This window comes from Vigna umbellata, chromosome 10 (assembly GCF_029865625.1).
Source record: "Vigna umbellata cultivar VRB3 chromosome 10, Vumbellata_1.0, whole genome shotgun sequence".
Lineage (NCBI taxonomy): Eukaryota > Viridiplantae > Streptophyta > Magnoliopsida > Fabales > Fabaceae > Vigna > Vigna umbellata.
Window position 1 is genome coordinate 25,705,489 of NC_142174.1, and position 18,059 is coordinate 25,723,547.

The window sequence follows — 18,059 nt, forward strand, 5'->3', positions numbered from 1 at the left end:
AAATTTTGAATTTTAAAGGGTAAATTTTTGGGATGTTACAGTAAAAGCCAAAAAAATCAATTCGGACGAAAATTTAGTATTTACAGCTACCCCTCTTTACTTAGATTTTACTAGGATTTTACTAGATAATATGACGAAATTTAGTATTGACAGCTATCAAATGTTATTTGCTTTCTCATATTTTACGTGATTACAACAAGGGAACAATTATAAAACTGGTTCCATTCTACCTAGTGTTATTTTGAACTGTGACAAACACTCTTTAAAATATTATAACATATGTAATCCTTGGATAAAAATAAAATACCAGTATTTTCTGATGTCGTTTACTTGTAATTCGTCGTCATAACCTGCTCTCAATAACAGGCGACCCGAGCCGTCTTCCATCGCGACTTCAGACCTATCTCCCCGACTCCTCAAGGACTAACGAGTAAAAACATCGATACTACGCGTAACGATGCACTATACTCAACACGAGCCGAAGTCATTTCATTGGGCGAGACATTCACCTCCTCGCGCAGAAGAAGGTGACACTCGAATCTCAGTCTCACGCATGAGACTAGCAAAAATGCTCAAAAGACAGACGAAGTTACAAGTAAATAACATAGTGTATGTACCACCTCCAACAGAATAAACGTGCTCAATCACGAATTCGTACATATTCTCAATAATATGTATAAATAAACCAATATTGGATCAAGGAAATAACCAACAATTCTCAATAATTGTTTCAAAATACTCCCGTGGATTCATGCATTATTGCCGAACGCTATTTCCAACTCTGATGCTGTCTGAACGAACGTTCTGGAATCAATCATCATCAAAGGCCGAACGCTGCCGATGAACACCAAACCTTATTAACCGAGCTCCAAGGACGAACGCTCGAGATCAAGTCTAGTCGTACGTTACCTCAGACGAGTACTTCCTGAGGATTAACATCATCGAGAACGAACGCTCACAAACACAATTAAACCAAGGTCGAACGTCCAAGATCCAAACCGAACACTTAAAGCCGAACGCTCAAGATTGCTACCCAAGAGTTCCATGTTAGGAACGAACGCTTATACCCACTAATATCTCAATACTGAACACTCAAATCAAACACCATTAATCCGGACATGATAAGGACGGACGTTTTGATACTCAGTCGAAGCCCTAAGTCCCTTTGCCGAACGGCATTAAAAGAAGCCTGACCGAACGACATAAATCAGCAGCTAACCGAACGGTGCTTAAATCAAAACTTAACCGAACGCTCAATAGTCACTAATACCCCAAGGCCGATCGCTCAAGGTTCAACACTTTGAGAATAAGCAACTTAAAAACCGAACGCTCACTTATACCCACAAACGGAACGCTCATTTAGACTCAAAAACCGAACGCTCAATTACACTTAAAAACCGAACGCTCACTTATACCCAAAAGCGAACGCTCACTTATACCCAAAACCGAACGCTCACTTATACTCAAAACCGGATGCTCACTTATACTTAAAAACCGAACGTTCACTTATACCCAAAACCGAACGCTCAGGATTCAAACCTAAAATTCTATTTTTAAGAACGAACGATTGCAATCACTAATACTCAGTACCGAACGCCCAAGATTACTTCTTGTGGATGCCAATTTAGGGACGAACGCTCAAGTTGAAACCTGGATTGCCAATTGCTAACGAACGCTCACAATCATTTGGACGAACGTCTAGAATCCTGGCCGAGCGATTCAATCGAACAGTGTTAAATTCACACTTAACCGGACACTATTAATTTAGGTTTCAACCGAACGGTATTTAAAATAAGCCCTGACCGAACGCTAATATCACTATTACAAACCAAGGACGAACGTTCTACGTTGGCTGATTCGGGCGGACGCTCAGAACAATAACCGAACGTTCAGAAATTGGACGACCACTATTTGGTCGAGCACTGTTTGAACGGACGTCCAATTTTGATTCACCAAAATTGGACGTACGCGCTTTCTGCAGAAATTCTGCAGAAACGCACCAAAGTCCAGAAAACCCAGAAAACCTCCATTTTCATCCCCTTCTTCCCAGATTTGCATCAAATACAGATTATTTCAACAATTAATGAAATAAATCAAACTCCCCTTACCTCTTGAAGACTTCCATGTAAATTTTGGGATCTAACTCCTCCCAGACGTGCAGATCAAGATCTCCTTGCAACCTCAACAATTCTTCACCTCCTCTCACCAGATGCCCAACCCAGATCCACCTCTCAGGCCTTCTGAAGTTGGTACAGTTCCCATGGGTGCTCTTTGGACGGGGTGTTATCCTAAATGTATTATTACAATATTTTAAATTTTGAATTTTAAAGGGTAAATTTTTGGGATGTTACAGTAAAAGCCAAAAAAATCAATTCGGACGAAAATTTAGTATTTACAGCTACCCCTCTTTACTTAGATTTTACTAGGATTTTACTAGATAATATGACGAAATTTAGTATTGACAGCTATCAAATGTTATTTGCTTTCTCATATTTTACGTGATTACAACAAGGGAACAATTATAAAACTGGTTCCATTCTACCTAGTGTTATTTTGAACTGTGACAAACACTCTTTAAAATATTATAACATATGTAATCCTTGGATAAAAATAAAATACCAGTATTTTCTGATGTCGTTTACTTGTAATTCGTCGTCATAACCTGCTCTCAATAACAGGCGACCCGAGCCGTCTTCCATCGCGACTTCAGACCTATCTCCCCGACTCCTCAAGGACTAACGAGTAAAAACATCGATACTACGCGTAACGATGCACTATACTCAACACGAGCCGAAGTCATTTCATTGGGCGAGACATTCACCTCCTCGCGCAGAAGAAGGTGACACTCGAATCTCAGTCTCACGCGTGAGACTAGCAAAAATGCTCAAAAGACAGACGAAGTTACAAGTAAATAACATAGTGTATGTACCACCTCCAACAGAATAAACGTGCTCAATCACGAATTCGTACATATTCTCAATAATATGTATAAATAAACCAATATTGGATCAAGGAAATAACCAACAATTCTCAATAATTGTTTCAAAATACTCCCGTGGATTCATGCATTATTGCCGAACGCTATTTCCAACTCTGATGCTGTCTGAACGAACGTTCTGGAATCAATCATCATCAAAGGCCGAACGCTGCCGATGAACACCAAACCTTATTAACCGAGCTCCAAGGACGAACGCTCGAGATCAAGTCTAGTCGTACGTTACCTCAGACGAGTACTTCCTGAGGATTAACATCATCGAGAACGAACGCTCACAAACACAATTAAACCAAGGTCGAACGTCCAAGATCCAAACCGAACACTTAAAGCCGAACGCTCAAGATTGCTACCCAAGAGTTCCATGTTAGGAACGAACGCTTATACCCACTAATATCTCAATACTGAACACTCAAATCAAACACCATTAATCCGGACATGATAAGGACGGACGTTTTGATACTCAGTCGAAACCCTAAGTCCCTTTGCCGAACGGCATTAAAAGAAGCCTGACCGAACGACATAAATCAGCAGCTAACCAAACGGTGCTTAAATCAAAACTTAACCGAACGCTCAATAGTCACTAATACCCCAAGGCCGATCGCTCAAGGTTCAACACTTTGAGAATAAGCAACTTAAAAACCGAACGCTCACTTATACCCACAAACGGAACGCTCATTTAGACTCAAAAACCGAACGCTCAATTATACTTAAAAACCGAACGCTCACTTATACCCAAAACCGAACGCTCACTTATACCCAAAACCGAACGCTCACTTATACTCAAAACCGGACGCTCACTTATACTTAAAAACCGAACGTTCACTTATACCCAAAACCGAACGCTCAGGATTCAAACCTAAAATTCTATTTTTAAGAACGAACGATTGCAATCACTAATACTCAGTACCGAACGCCCAAGATTACTTCTTGTGGATGCCAATTTAGGGACGGACGCTCAAGTTGAAACCTGGATTGCCAATTGCTAACGAACGCTCACAATCATTTGGACGAACGTCTAGAATCCTGGCCGAGCGATTCAATCGAACAGTGTTAAATTCACACTTAACCGGACACTATTAATTTAGGTTTCAACCGAACGGTATTTAAAATAAGCCCTGACCGAACGCTAATATCACTATTACAAACCAAGGACGAACGTTCTACGTTGGCTGATTCGGGCGGACGCTCAGAACAATAACCGAACGTTCAGAAATTGGACGACCACTATTTGGTCGAGCACTGTTTGAACGGACGTCCAATTTTGATTCGCCAAAATTGGACGTACGCGCTTTCTGCAGAAATTCTGCAGAAACGCACCAAAGTCCAGAAAACCCAGAAAACCTCCATTTTCATCCCCTTCTTCCCAGATTTGCATCAAATACAGATTATTTCAACAATTAATGAAATAAATCAAACTCCCCTTACCTCTTGAAGACTTCCATGTAAATTTTGGGATCTAACTCCTCCCAGACGTGCAGATCAAGATCTCCTTGCAACCTCAACAATTCTTCACCTCCTCTCACCAGATGCCCAACCCAGATCCACCTCTCAGGCCTTCTGAAGTTGGTACAGTTCCCATGGGTGCTCTTTGGACGGGGTGTTATCCTAAATGTATTATTACAATATTTTAAATTTTGAATTTTAAAGGGTAAATTTTTGGGATGTTACAGTAAAAGCCAAAAAAATCAATTCGGACGAAAATTTAGTATTTACAGCTACCCCTCTTTACTTAGATTTTACTAGGATTTTACTAGATAATATGACGAAATTTAGTATTGACAGCTATCAAATGTTATTTGCTTTCTCATATTTTACGTGATTACAACAAGGGAACAATTATAAAACTGGTTCCATTCTACCTAGTGTTATTTTGAACTGTGACAAACACTCTTTAAAATATTATAACATATGTAATCCTTGGATAAAAATAAAATACCAGTATTTTCTGATGTCGTTTACTTGTAATTCGTCGTCATAACCTGCTCTCAATAACAGGCGACCCGAGCCGTCTTCCATCGCGACTTCAGACCTATCTCCCCGACTCCTCAAGGACTAACGAGTAAAAACATCGATACTACGCGTAACGATGCACTATACTCAACACGAGCCGAAGTCATTTCATTGGGCGAGACATTCACCTCCTCGCGCAGAAGAAGGTGACACTCGAATCTCAGTCTCACGCGTGAGACTAGCAAAAATGCTCAAAAGACAGACGAAGTTACAAGTAAATAACATAGTGTATGTACCACCTCCAACAGAATAAACGTGCTCAATCACGAATTCGTACATATTCTCAATAATATGTATAAATAAACCAATATTGGATCAAGGAAATAACCAACAATTCTCAATAATTGTTTCAAAATACTCCCGTGGATTCATGCATTATTGCCGAACGCTATTTCCAACTCTGATGCTGTCTGAACGAACGTTCTGGAATCAATCATCATCAAAGGCCGAACGCTGCCGATGAACACCAAACCTTATTAACCGAGCTCCAAGGACGAACGCTCGAGATCAAGTCTAGTCGTACGTTACCTCAGACGAGTACTTCCTGAGGATTAATGTAAAACCCTATATAATTAGCAATAATAATTCTGTGTTAAACCAGATTAGTGCACACTATAATGCTTATTAAATCCCTCTTCAAATCTGTTTTTAAATCTCCCTGCAGTGCACGGAAACCGAGCCCCATCATTCTCTGAAACACGCACCACGTCACACAGTCAGTGCATTAAAAACGCACCAAGCGCTGCATGCACGCATGCCACTTGTCACGATGGAAATTCTAAAGGCAGAAGTGGGAGTGCAGGTGTCATCACGCGAGAAGCTAGTTCGTCTGGAATGAGAAGGAACAAAAATGAATTTTCGAAAACCCTTCCACTCACCTGCACCATTCATCTTCTTCCTCAGAAAACCAAACCTCTCATCTTCTCCAACTTCTCTCTTGCACCAGTAAAACTTCTCTTTACTGTAAAACTCACACCTCTTCTCCAATCACGATTTCTGCACCATAGAAGTGTTCGTCCAGCTGTGATCTTCATTTTGGACCGAACAGAATTTGAACCCAACCTGGTAAGTCCCCTTACTATGGTTCGTCCTTAGGTTTCTGGAAAAATAGGGTTTTAGTTGCATGCAAACTTGTATACTGAGTGATCTATACTCTGTGGTTAGAGTTTGTTCTGGAAGAGTCAAGAACCTGAGCAAAACGTAGTTGGACGAAGCTATTTTTACATCTAGGACAAGCTTGAATTTCAATCCGGGTAAGGGAAGCTTATATGTTTAATTTATACGGTATGTTATATGCTTTGATTTGCATGTGTGATACATCTGAAGATTTAGCTGTTATGAAAGTTTACTGAGATCTGATATGGTTTCTGGTTTGATTTATTTGTCATGAACGATCACTGGTTGCATGGAATATATATGTTGTTGGTGGTTTGAAATGCATGTTGATTTGATTATGTATGAATGAAGAATGGATATTGTATATTTGGGAATGATTAAAATGTTGAGATCTGTATGATGATGATGTTTAAGGTGAATTAAATCTGGAATGAAAGTTATGAAGTTTATAAAATTTGAAATCTGGAAAAGTCTGTTAAGGTTGTGAAATCTGAAATTTAATCATCCCCTTTGATAAATGACGCTCGTCACTGTACGGTCTTAGACCGTTCGGTTTTCATTAAAATAACTTAGATTGGACTTCTTTCATTTGGAAAGAATTCTGCTCGAGAACGAGCGTCCCCATTTTGTGAATGAGCGTTCGGTTCAGCTCAGTATAGATAAATATTTGAAACTTTATAAATACGTGACGTTCGGCCTTAAGTCGAGCGTTCGTCCTCAATGACGTTCGGCCTTAAGTCGAGCGTTCGTCCTTAATGTCGTTCGACCTTATGTCGAACGTTCGTTCTACAGAGCGTTCGGCCTTATATTGAACGTTCGTCCCAATTGGCGCTCGGTCTTATACCGAAGCGTTCGTCCTAAGTAGCGCTCGGTTTATGTGAGAACCTGATAATTAACACACTTAAATCCATCCTCTGATCACTGTTTTAATTCACCTTGCCACGTCAAAATTCCACTCACTTCAACACTGCATGCGCCTGCCATGTGTCACTGTTGGAGCATTCTGAGAATGGTTAGTGGGAGACAAGTGGCGTGTGGAGGTTGGGGAGTTTGTTCTGCGTGGGAAGAGAAAAATAATTCTGAAAAACTCTCCCTCTTCCTCCTGCATGCTTCATCTTCTTCTCAGAATTCTGCATTCAAACTCTCTGCTCTCTCTCTAAACCATCTCCATCTTCTCTCTAAGATAACTCACTATCAATCCCTCTGATCTCATTTCAGACACAGTAGAAAATTTCCCTGCACCGTGAGCACCATTCAGATCCGAACAGAACTGAGAACTGAACTGGTAAGTTCTCGTGTCTGCACAATTTTCCATTTAGTTCATGCGAACCAAAATTCTGGTTGCATGCAGGATTAGAAGTCTGATCTGTTATGATTTTTTTGGTGTATTAGATTTAGTGGAAGTGGTTGAGTGAATTCCTGGATAGAAAGCCGTGAGTGAAAGAGTGAAATTCTAAGCAATTGGAAGTACACTGCAGTAACAGGTAAGGGAAGCTTGAGTAATTTGATTTAATACTTGGTTGATGTTTATGACAGTAATGAAGTGTACTGGATGTTTGAATTGTATGAATTTTGGAGTATGCATGTACGAGTCTGTTGTACTGGTTGTATATGATTGATAAAGTTTGGAAATGTATGTGGATGATGTTATTGTTTGAACTGTATGCAGAGAATGATATGTATGAGTTGAGATTTGATTGAATTCTGTATAATTTGGAAAGATGATTTTTACTGTATGTTGATGGTGATATGTTTGAACTGGAAAAATGGAAAACTCTGTATAGTTTGAGGAGATAATATGAATTCTGTAATGTATAAGATTTATGGTGAAGATGAAAATTCTAAGTTACAAATCGTATAAAAACTGTGAAGTATAGTGTCTGAAAAATCTGGAAATCTGATCTTCTCTGATTGATCATGTACGCTCGTTATCGAACGGTCTTATACCGTTCGGTTTCCCTGGAACATCACTTAGAATAAGGGTTCTTTCATTGGAAAGGACTCTGATTAAGAACGAGCGTTATTGGTGTCAATAGTTAGGTATGAGCGTTCGGCTTAGCCTAGCGGGTCCAACCATTGAAAATAAATTGAAGTATAGTTAGGACGCTCGGATTTGTTTACCAGCGTTCGTCATAAGTAGCGCTTAGTATTATACTGAGCGTTCGTCCAAATGAGCTCTCGGTCTTAGATTGAGCGCTCGTCCTAGTTAGCGTTCGGTCTGATACCGAACGTTCGTTCAAATGCGCGTTCGTTCAAATGCGCGTTCGTTCTATTTGGTGCTCGGTCATTGACCTGGCGTTCGTCTTGAGCAGTGTTTGCTTTTATAATTGAACGCTCGTCTTATTATTGCTTCGTGAGCGAACGTATATGGCGTTCGTTCAAATTGTTAATTAACGTTCGGTCTTTGACTGGCAGTGTTGTTTTCTGAATTCAATTATATTTGATTGTTTATCTAAATATTTCTTATTGGCTTTATCCTTTGGATTCTACCTGGAGTCTTTATACTTAAGATTTTTCTAAGTATTACCCATCTCTTCTCAGATCAGTTTTCTTCAAATTATTAAGTGTTGTAATGTAGTTAAGTTGATAAATGGTACGTTTCTTTTGTTCAGAAACGTGGACGTTTGAGTACTGTAATATGTTCGTCCCTATTTATTGAGTGATGAACGTTCTTTAAAATAAAGAGAGTGAACACAGAATGAAAATTTGAATAAGAGAAATTGTGAATATGTGCGAATGGTATTTGGAATGGATTTATTGGATTGGATTATGAAAGAGCGTTCCAAGGAGGAACGTCTCCATGATGTGAATATGAGAAGTAGAGTAGTATGACCATGGTAAAGCTGCTGATGGCTGTTCATCCTGATATTCCGTGAGTGCTCATCCTCATGTAGAGGGGAGTAGGTCATGCGTGGGAATGGCAGGAGGCCCTAGTCCTATTGAGTACTTTGGACTGATAGGGTTAACCTCGGGTGGCAGCTGATGGATGTTCCAGTTACTACACCACCCGGGTGCAAGAACGCCTGTAGATACATGGCATCATACAGTCCGGACAGTCTTTAATTATGAGAATTTGAATGAGTTACTGTATGCTGGAATATGTGTTTAATATTGTATGAACTGCATGACTTATTTTATAAGTTAAATTATGTTGATTTTATTGAATTAAATTACCTAAGCTTACCCTTGCAATTTCCTTGTGTTGTCTACTGTTTCTGTATGTCCGTCTTGTCAATGCAATGATCATCCGTTGTGGATGTGAGCAGATGGTGAGGCACCCCTTGAAACTATGCTGGAAGAAGAAAATTTGGAGGATGCCAATCTTGTGGAAGTTGAAGTTAAAGCTGAGCAGTAGAGACCCGTTTCTGTATTAGCATTAGTCACTTTTCAGTGCTGTATTTTTGATAGTTCTGTGTGTAGTTTTGCAGCGCTGTTCATACAGTATTAGTAGTAGTTAGTCTTTCTGTATAGCATTTTGGGACGGTGACTGTATATTTCTGCAGAACGTTTGTCCAGTAACTGGTTTTGTACCTTTTATGAATTTCTGAATACTGTAATTTGCTGTACATGCTGTTTTATTTTTGGAGCAGCTGTTAATTATGCTAAGACTGCACTGTATTTTCTGTAAATGTGATTAGTTCTGATTAATAGTAATTACTATTTATTGGGATGTTACATTTATTGGTATCAGAGCAGTTTTGTTCTTTTAAGGACATATAGGGTATGAGTGCACTGTGCTTTTCGTTGTGTGCTTGATATGTGTTTGATGAGTTATTAATTTTTAACTCTTGAACATAGCTAACGTACGTTTTCTCTGATCCAGAAAACGAATGGCTCCTAGACTTCCTCCCCCACCTCAGCCGAATGAATCTGATGCACTAATTAGTGCCCGTGTGTTGGAGGCAGTCATAGACAGGCTTCAACAACAAAACACAACTTTGGTTGAGCAGAACGCTGCCTTGATGAGGCAAAACCAGGAAGCATTGTATAGTTTGGAGGCTTCTCGTGTTCACTCAGAAGCAACGCAAAGACAACTAATGGACATCTTGGCAGCTGGCCGAGGCACACCAGGAGCCTCCTCCTCTAATGCTGCACCCCATGCAGAATGGAGTTTGGAAAGCTTCTTGCAGCACCATCCTGCCAAGTTCAATGGCAAAGGGCTTCCGGATGAGGCGGATCAGTGGCTTAGAGATATGGAGCGGATCTATGATGCCAAAAGATGCCCAAATGAGAACTGTTTGGCATTCACAGAATACTTATTGACTGGTGAAGCTAGTCACTGGTGGACAAGTATGAAAGCTATCTTGACTGACGCGCAGAACCCCATTAATTGGGAGGTTTTTAGAGCAAAATTCTATGAAGAATACTTCCCTGACAGCGTTCGTTTTGCAAAGGAAGTTGAGTTCTTACAGCTGGTTCAAGGGGGTATGTCAGTTTCAGAATACACTAATAAATTCAAGCACCTTGTGCGGTTCAATACTATGGCAACAAGTGAAGAATGGCAATGCAGGAAGTTTGAGAACGGGTTGAGGAGTGATCTAAAAGTATTAATATCCTGTTTGTGTATCAGATCTTTTCCTGCTATGGTTGAGAGAGCAAAGGTGCTTGAGAAGAACATTGCTGAGGCCGAACAACATAAGAAACAACAAGTGAGTAGGGGTCCGATTGTGTCCAGAGGTGCATCCAATGTGAGAAGGCCCCCATATGCTCGTCCCACTCAATCCTCGGGCGGATCACAAGCTTTGGTCACTGTTGGCCAATCTGGACAGCCGAGGAGCTTAACCTGTTATCAGTGTGGGGGACCACACTATCGGTGGGCTTGTCCACAATTGCCGGGAGGAAAATATTGTACTCGTTGCAGACAGAATGGGCACTTGGAGAACGAGTGCAATATGGGAGGACGTGCAGCCATGAGGCCGCCGAACACTGGGAGAACACAACAAGGGAGAGGTGGACGTGCGCAAGCCACTGGAAGGGTGTACGCAATTACTGGTGCTGAAGCTGCTCGTTCAGGTACACTCATCACCAGCACTTGCTTGTTGTTTGGAAAGCCGTGTGTTGTGTTGTATGATTCGGGGGCAACTCATTCCTTCATCTCGAAGGCGTGCGTTGAGAAGCTGGGGCTAGTGGAGAGTGAGTTACAGTTTGACTTGGTGGTGTCAACCCCAGCAGCTGGTGGGATTAAGACATCTACAGTTTGTGTAAGATGTCCTATAGAAGTTGAGGAGCGTAGATATAAGGTCAATCTTATTTGTTTACCCCTGCAAGACTTAGAAGTAATTTTGGGGATGGATTGGTTGGCTACCAATCGGATCCTCATTGATTGCAGGAAGAAGGAGTTGGTTTTTCCCAATGAAGAAGAAGAAGAATTGTCTCTCACTCTCGGTCAATTGAAGGAGGATATCATGGAGGGAGCAAGCTGTTTTCTGATAATGACGTATGAAGATAATGGGGTAGAGAGTTCGTCCAACAATGATGGCAGCAGAGGACGAACAGTAGTAGATGAGTTTCCAGATGTTTTTCCGGATGAAGTACCTGGTCTACCTCCCATCCGTGAGGTAGAATTCACAATTGATTTGGTGACCACTGCTGCACCCATCTCGGTCCAACCTTACAGAATGGCACCAGCTGAATTAGTGGAACTCAAGAAGCAAATTGAAGAATTAATGGACAAGAGGTTCATCCGTCCAAGTGCTTCTCCTTGGGGAGCGCCTGTATTGTTGGTAAAGAAGAAGGATGGCAGCTCACGGCTATGCATTGATTATAGACAACTTAATAAGCTGACCATCAAGAACAAGTATCCTCTTCCAAGGATTGATGACCTGCTGGACCAGTTGCATGGTGCCTGTGTATTTTCTAAGATTGATTTACGTTCGGGCTATCATCAAATTAGAGTGAAAGAGGAGGACATTCAGAAGACTGCATTTCGGTCTCGTTATGGCCATTATGAGTATGTGGTGATGCCCTTTGGAGTGACAAACGCACCTGCAATCTTCATGGATTATATGAACAGAATTTTTAGACCGTACCTGGATAAGTTTGTTGTGGTATTTATTGATGACATCCTCATTTACTCCAAGAGCTTTGACGAACATGAAGAACATTTGAGGATCGTCTTGAGCGTGTTGAGGGAGAAAGAGTTGTATGCCAAACGTTCAAAGTGTGAATTTTGGATGAAGGAGATCCAATTCTTGGGGCACGTTGTTTCTGCTGGTGGTATTGCAGTGGATCCAGCCAAGGTGAAGGCAGTGCTGGATTGGGAGAGTCCACGTTCAGTCACGGAAGTTAGAAGCTTTGTGGGACTCGCGGGCTATTATAGGAGATTCATTGAAGGATTTTCCAAGATAGTAGCCCCTCTGACTTACCTCACCAGGAAGGACCAGCCGTTTGCTTGGACAGATAATGTGAGGAGAGCTTCCAGGAATTGAAGAAGAAATTAACAAGCGCTCCTGTGTTGGTCATTCCAGATACAGCCAAACCTTTTGAAGTGTATTGTGATGCATCATATCAAGGTTTGGGCTGTGTACTGATGCAGGAAAGGAGGGCAGTGGCTTATGCTTCCAGGCAGCTGAAAATCCATGAAAAGAATTACCCCACACACGACTTGGAGCTGGCAGCAGTCGTGTTTGCTTTAAAAATCTGGAGACATTATCTGTATGGTGCAACGTTTCAAGTGTTTAGTGATCACAAGAGTCTCAAGTACCTCTTTGATCAAAAGGAGTTGAATATGAGGCAAAGGAGGTGGCTTGAATTCTTGAAGGATTACGAATTTGAATTACTGTATCATCCTGGAAAAGCAAATGTGGTGGCTGATGCATTGAGTAGGAAAGCCGTAAGGGTCTCTGCAATGATGGTGAAGGAGCTGAATTTGGTGGAAAGCTTTAGAGATCTAAGATTGCAGTTTGACTTGGGAACGGACGTTATCAGATGCTGTAATCTCAGAATTTCCAGTGATGTATTTGACCGAATCTGGAAGAAGCAACGTGAGGATGAAGAGCTGGTGAAGATATTGGGCGAGCTCGGTTTGAGTAAAGATAAGGATTTCAATGCAGGAACAGACGGTATGTTGCGTTACCGGGGAAGAACGTGTGTCCCTAATGATGGCGAGCTGAAGAGAATCATATTGGAGGAAGCACATCACAGCCGTCTTAGCATGCACCCTGGCATGACTAAGATGTATCAGGACCTTCGTTTGTCATTCTGGTGGCCTGGTATGAAGGGTGACATTGCACGTTTTGTGTCCTCTTGCTTAACTTGTCAAAGAGCCAAAGCTGAACATCAAAGACCGGGAGGATTGCTGCAGCCATTGGAAATTCCAGAATGGAAGTGGGACAGCATCTCTATGGATTTCGTGACTCATCTGCCACGTACAGTCCGAAACCATGATTCAATTTGGGTAATTGTGGATAGATTGACTAAGAGCGCCCATTTCCTGGCTGTTAATTTAAGGATGTCCATGACAAATTTGGCTAAGTTGTACGTCAAAGAGATTGTTCGGTTGCATGGAGTTCCCTCAAGCATTATATCAGATCGAGACACGAGATTCACATCTCGTTTTTGGCAGTCATTGCAAGGAGAATTGGGAAGCAAACTTCAAATGAGTTCTGCATATCACCCTCAGACGGATGGCCAATCTGAACGAACCATCCAAACTCTTGAAGACTTGTTGAGAACCTGTGTGATAGATCATATGGGAATATGGGATGAGGTTCTGCCGCTTGTGGAATTCACGTATAATAACAGCTTTCAAGCAAGTATAGGAATGGCACCGTTTGAAGCTCTTTATGGAAGGAAGTGTAGAACTCCTTTGTGTTGGTTCCAAGAAGGTGAAACTGCATTAACCGGACCAGAATTAATCCAACAAACAACAGAGAAAGTGAAACTGATCCAAGAGCGTTTGAAGACTTCCCAAAGCAGGCAGAAATCGTATGCTGATAAAAGAAGAAGACCCTTAGAATTTGTTGCTGGAGATCACGTGTTTCTGAGGTTGAATCCAATCACTGGTGTGGGAAGAATCCTTCGTCCAAAGAAGCTTTCTCCCAAGTACGTTGGACCTTATCAAATTCTGAAGAAGATTGGAGCAGTGGCGTATGAATTGGCTTTACCACCTCAACTGTCCAACCTTCATCCAGTCTTTCATGTCTCTCAACTCCGTAAATATATAGCTGATCCATCACACGTATTGGAGTTAGAAGATATCCAACTTCGGCCAGATAGAACCCTGGAGATGCAGCCTGTTTGTGTGGAAGATGTTACCAATGAGGAGCATTGGTAAATTTGAAGATAAATGATTTTGATGATGCTGCAACAAGATAGACTATTCTAATTGTTTTAAAAGCACTTTGTAGATAATAAATGTATTAGGAAAGGCTTTAAACATGTAATACTTAGAAAAACTTGTACTTCCAGAACTGTTACGCATTTAATCGATTATTAGAAGCTATAATCGATTATCCTGAGCTTTTCTGAAAACCTTGTTGGTCTGGAATAATCGATTATTACTCCAAATAATCGATTATCACTGGTTCTGATGAGAACTGCCAAAGTTTCTGGAATAATCGATTATTCCTCAGGATAATCGATTATCACTTTTGAAAAACCCTGTAACGGACTCAAATAATCGATTATCACTAACAATAATCGATTATCTGCGGCAGTTATAATTCATATCTGCGAATTCAGAATAGTTGGCTATATAAGGTTCTTCCAAAACTCTAAGAAGAGAACACTGAGCTTTTGAGAATACAGTGAAATCTGAGGAAGTTCTAAAAAGCTAGTTCAAGTGCTTTGCCTGGTCTCGTGAATAGGAGAAGCTCGCGTTTCGTGTGTCGATAGTCGGAGCGGTTCTCTTCGAGTTGGCAAGGTGGTCATCTTCCGGTTCGTTCGTCGAAGGAAGGTTTTTTATTTGTTTTTATTCACTCTCATTGTAATTTGTAAAACTGTTTTTAGTGAAAACGTTAATCACTTTTTATAGTGATTAACAACTGGACGTAGATTCTTTTGAATCGAACCAGGATAAAAATTCTGTGTTGAATTTTCTTGCTCTCTATACTCTTTACATTTTACACATATCAACTGTTTGATAAATTTTCTCTAAGAAAATTGTTTTTCTAAAACGGACTATCAAAACTTGATTTGTGACCGTAACACGCTTTCCGAGTATTTTATTCCGCTGCGCGACTCTATAACGGTACCGATTGTTCCGACAATTGGTATCAGAGCTTGCTTTGATATTCTTTCAAACTTTTGCGAAAATGGCCGGTCATCAAAATCAAGTATATGCTGAGGGTGCATCCATCAACAGACCACCTCTTTTTACTGGTGATAACTATGCATTCTGGAAAGTCAGAATGGAAATTTTTATGGGGTCTGTTGACAGAGGCATTTGGGAAGCTGTGCTAAATGGTCCCTATATTCCTAAAAGAACTGTTGATGGTGTAGAAGTAGAAAAACCATACTTTAATTGGACTCCTGAGGAAAATAGAAGAGCCCAATTTGATATTAAGGCTCGTAATATTATTTCATCTGCTGTAGTACTTGATGAATTTTATAGAATTTCAGTGTGTAAGACAGCACAGGAGATGTGGGAGGTCCTTAGAGTCACACATGAGGGTACAGACGACGTGAAACGTGCAAGGAAGAACACACTCATTCAGGAGTATGAGATGTTCAGAATGCAGCCTGGAGAAACAATATCTGATGTCCAGAAGCGTTTCACTCACATTGTGAACCACCTGACAGGTTTGGGTAAGACTTTTGACACTGATGAATTAAATGTGAAAATATTGAAATCATTAGACAGGTCTTGGCAACCAAAGGTGACTGCCATCTCGGAGTCTCAAAACCTCACTCAAATGTCAATGGCAATTCTCTTTGGAAAACTTCGTGAGCATGAGCTTGAGCTGAGAAGATTAACTGCAGAAGAGGATCAAGGCAAACGAAAGACGCTTGCCTTCAAGTCTGAAATCTCAAAAGGAAAAAGTTCTAAGAGAATTGAGGACGATGATTCCGATGACGATGAGGAAAATATGAGTCTTATGATTAAGAAGTTTGCTAAATTTATGAAAGCAAAGGGAAAAGACAAGTACCGTGGAGAAAGGAAAGAAAATCAAGGATCTCCATCAAGCGTTAAATGTTATGGATGTGGAGAAAGAGGACATGTGAAGAATGATTGTCCTAAGAATAGGAAGAGTGAAGAAAAGAAGGAGAGAAAATCTCCAAAGAAGAAGAAAGCTTACATAGCTTGGGAAGAGAATGCTTCTAGTTCTTCAAGTTCAAGCAATTCAGATGAAGAAGCTAATTTGTGCTTAATGGCAGACTCAGAAGATGCAGGAAGCCAAGTAAGTGATTCTAGCTTAGAGTCAAGTGATGAATTTGATTTACAAAAGGCATTTCTTGATTTGTTAAATGAATCTGAAAAACTTGATGTTGCTCATAAAAAGTTAAAGAAAGAGCATAATGAATTGAAATTGAAGTATGAAAAAGTACTAGATGACGAAGTTGTTTTGAGAAACAAAGTTAGTAATCTAGAAACTAAATTATCTGAATCTGATGTTATTGTACAACCTGTTGAGTGTTTATCTTGTAAAAGTCACATGTTTGACATTGACATATTGGAAAATTTACTTTCTAAAGGAATCAAGCCTATCTCACATGTTCAAAATGTTTTTAGAAAGAGCAATGTTAGAAATATAAACATGCATCATCATAAAAAGTCTAAAGTTAAGAGAACTCGTAGAGTTTGGGTTGAGAAAGGGACTTTTGTGAAAAATAAAGTGCATGATGTTTGTTGTTTTTATTGCATGAAAAAGGGACATACTTCAAACAAATGTAGAATTAAACATTTTTATGTTCCAAATGGAAAATATGCTTGGATTCCTGTTATAGAGTAATATGTCTCTAACCTCAAAGGACCCAAATGAGATTATGGGTACAAAAACTATATTGTTTTTACTTTGTAGGTTAAGTTTTCAAAAAGATAAGAGAGATCTATGGTATTCTGCTCTTTGAATTGATGCTACAAGCCAGGATGTAACTCCATCAAGTGGTATCCAAAAGCCTTCGTTCAAGCACCAAGTATTTGAGCTAAGTGTTGTTTAAACTTTGATGTTGCATCTTGTTTTTACTTGATCTTCCATTATTTAATTAATGTCATATTCATTTCTGGTTAGGCAAATGATATGTTCATAACTATTTTATTCATCCTGTGGTGTGTTCTTGTCTGTTTACACATTTTGATCAAGTGAAATTCATCTATTTAAGATATTCATGTTCTGAATTTCACTCATGTCATGTAAAGCCATGTGCATTGTTATTTCAGTGCTTTATTGATAACTATCTATTGAATTTGTGTTTAACTGGCTTAGTATTCAATTTCATGAGTACTTTGAAGTTACCTTTGGTGTAATCTCTGTCAAGCATCAAAACTATGAAAAAGTCATTTAAATGAGTTGGCTGACAGATTTTCATTAGCAATTTTGGATGATTAAGACATGTGAAAATTAAATTGTCATTTCTATTTCAAAGTTGGTTATGTGGAAATGTGCTTTTAAGTTCAAATGCATAACGAATGAGCTATGATAATATACATTGAGAGCTTGGATGCAGTAAATGATTGGATCAAATTTGCATAATTTTGATGTAAATTATTTTGTTCAAAAATGTTGAAAGATAAAACCTGAATCAGCTCTTGTGATTGAATTTTTGCATATGTTGTTTTGATATGCATAGCTAAATTTATGAAGTTGAATAAATTGGGATATGAGAGTGCATGAATCAGTTGGTGTTTGGGAAGTTGAAATTTGTGCTGTCAAAATTAGTTTTTGAACTGATTGTGCTAGCTGGAATGCTTTCTTGTTAAACCTGGAGTAACTGTGATCACATTCATTTAAGCTAATATTGCATTGTAAGTATTTCTGCATTGCATTGGACTGAATAG

General features: G+C 39.8%; 2 protein-coding genes across 2 annotated transcripts; both read left to right on the plus strand.

Annotated features, from left to right (window-relative positions):
* Positions 1-9,951: 9,951 nt before the first annotated feature.
* Positions 9,952-12,703, plus strand: LOC148192237 (uncharacterized). Its single transcript, XM_088100058.1, has 3 exons — positions 9,952-11,134; positions 11,390-11,659; positions 12,657-12,703. Exons 1-3 carry the CDS (start codon positions 9,952-9,954, stop codon positions 12,701-12,703), a joined length of 1,500 nt encoding a protein of 499 aa, XP_087956184.1.
* Positions 12,704-15,300: 2,597 nt separating this feature from the next.
* On the plus strand, positions 15,301-17,087 carry LOC148192238 (uncharacterized). Its single transcript, XM_088100059.1, has 2 exons — positions 15,301-16,393; positions 17,083-17,087. Exons 1-2 carry the CDS (start codon positions 15,376-15,378, stop codon positions 17,085-17,087), a joined length of 1,023 nt encoding a protein of 340 aa, XP_087956185.1. The 5' UTR covers positions 15,301-15,375.
* Positions 17,088-18,059: the final 972 nt, after the last annotated feature.

Coding starts and splice junctions, on each gene's coding strand:
- LOC148192237 (XM_088100058.1), top strand. CDS start 9,952: ATGGCTCCTAGACTTCCTCCCCCACCTCAGCCGAATGAATCTGATGCA. Junction 11,135..11,389: donor TGCTGAAGCTGCTCGTTCAG/GTACACTCATCA, acceptor TACCCCTGCAAG/ACTTAGAAGTAATTTTGGGG. Junction 11,660..12,656: donor TTTTCCGGATGAAGTACCTG/GTCTACCTCCCA, acceptor GTACTGATGCAG/GAAAGGAGGGCAGTGGCTTA.
- LOC148192238 (XM_088100059.1), top strand. CDS start 15,376: ATGGCCGGTCATCAAAATCAAGTATATGCTGAGGGTGCATCCATCAAC.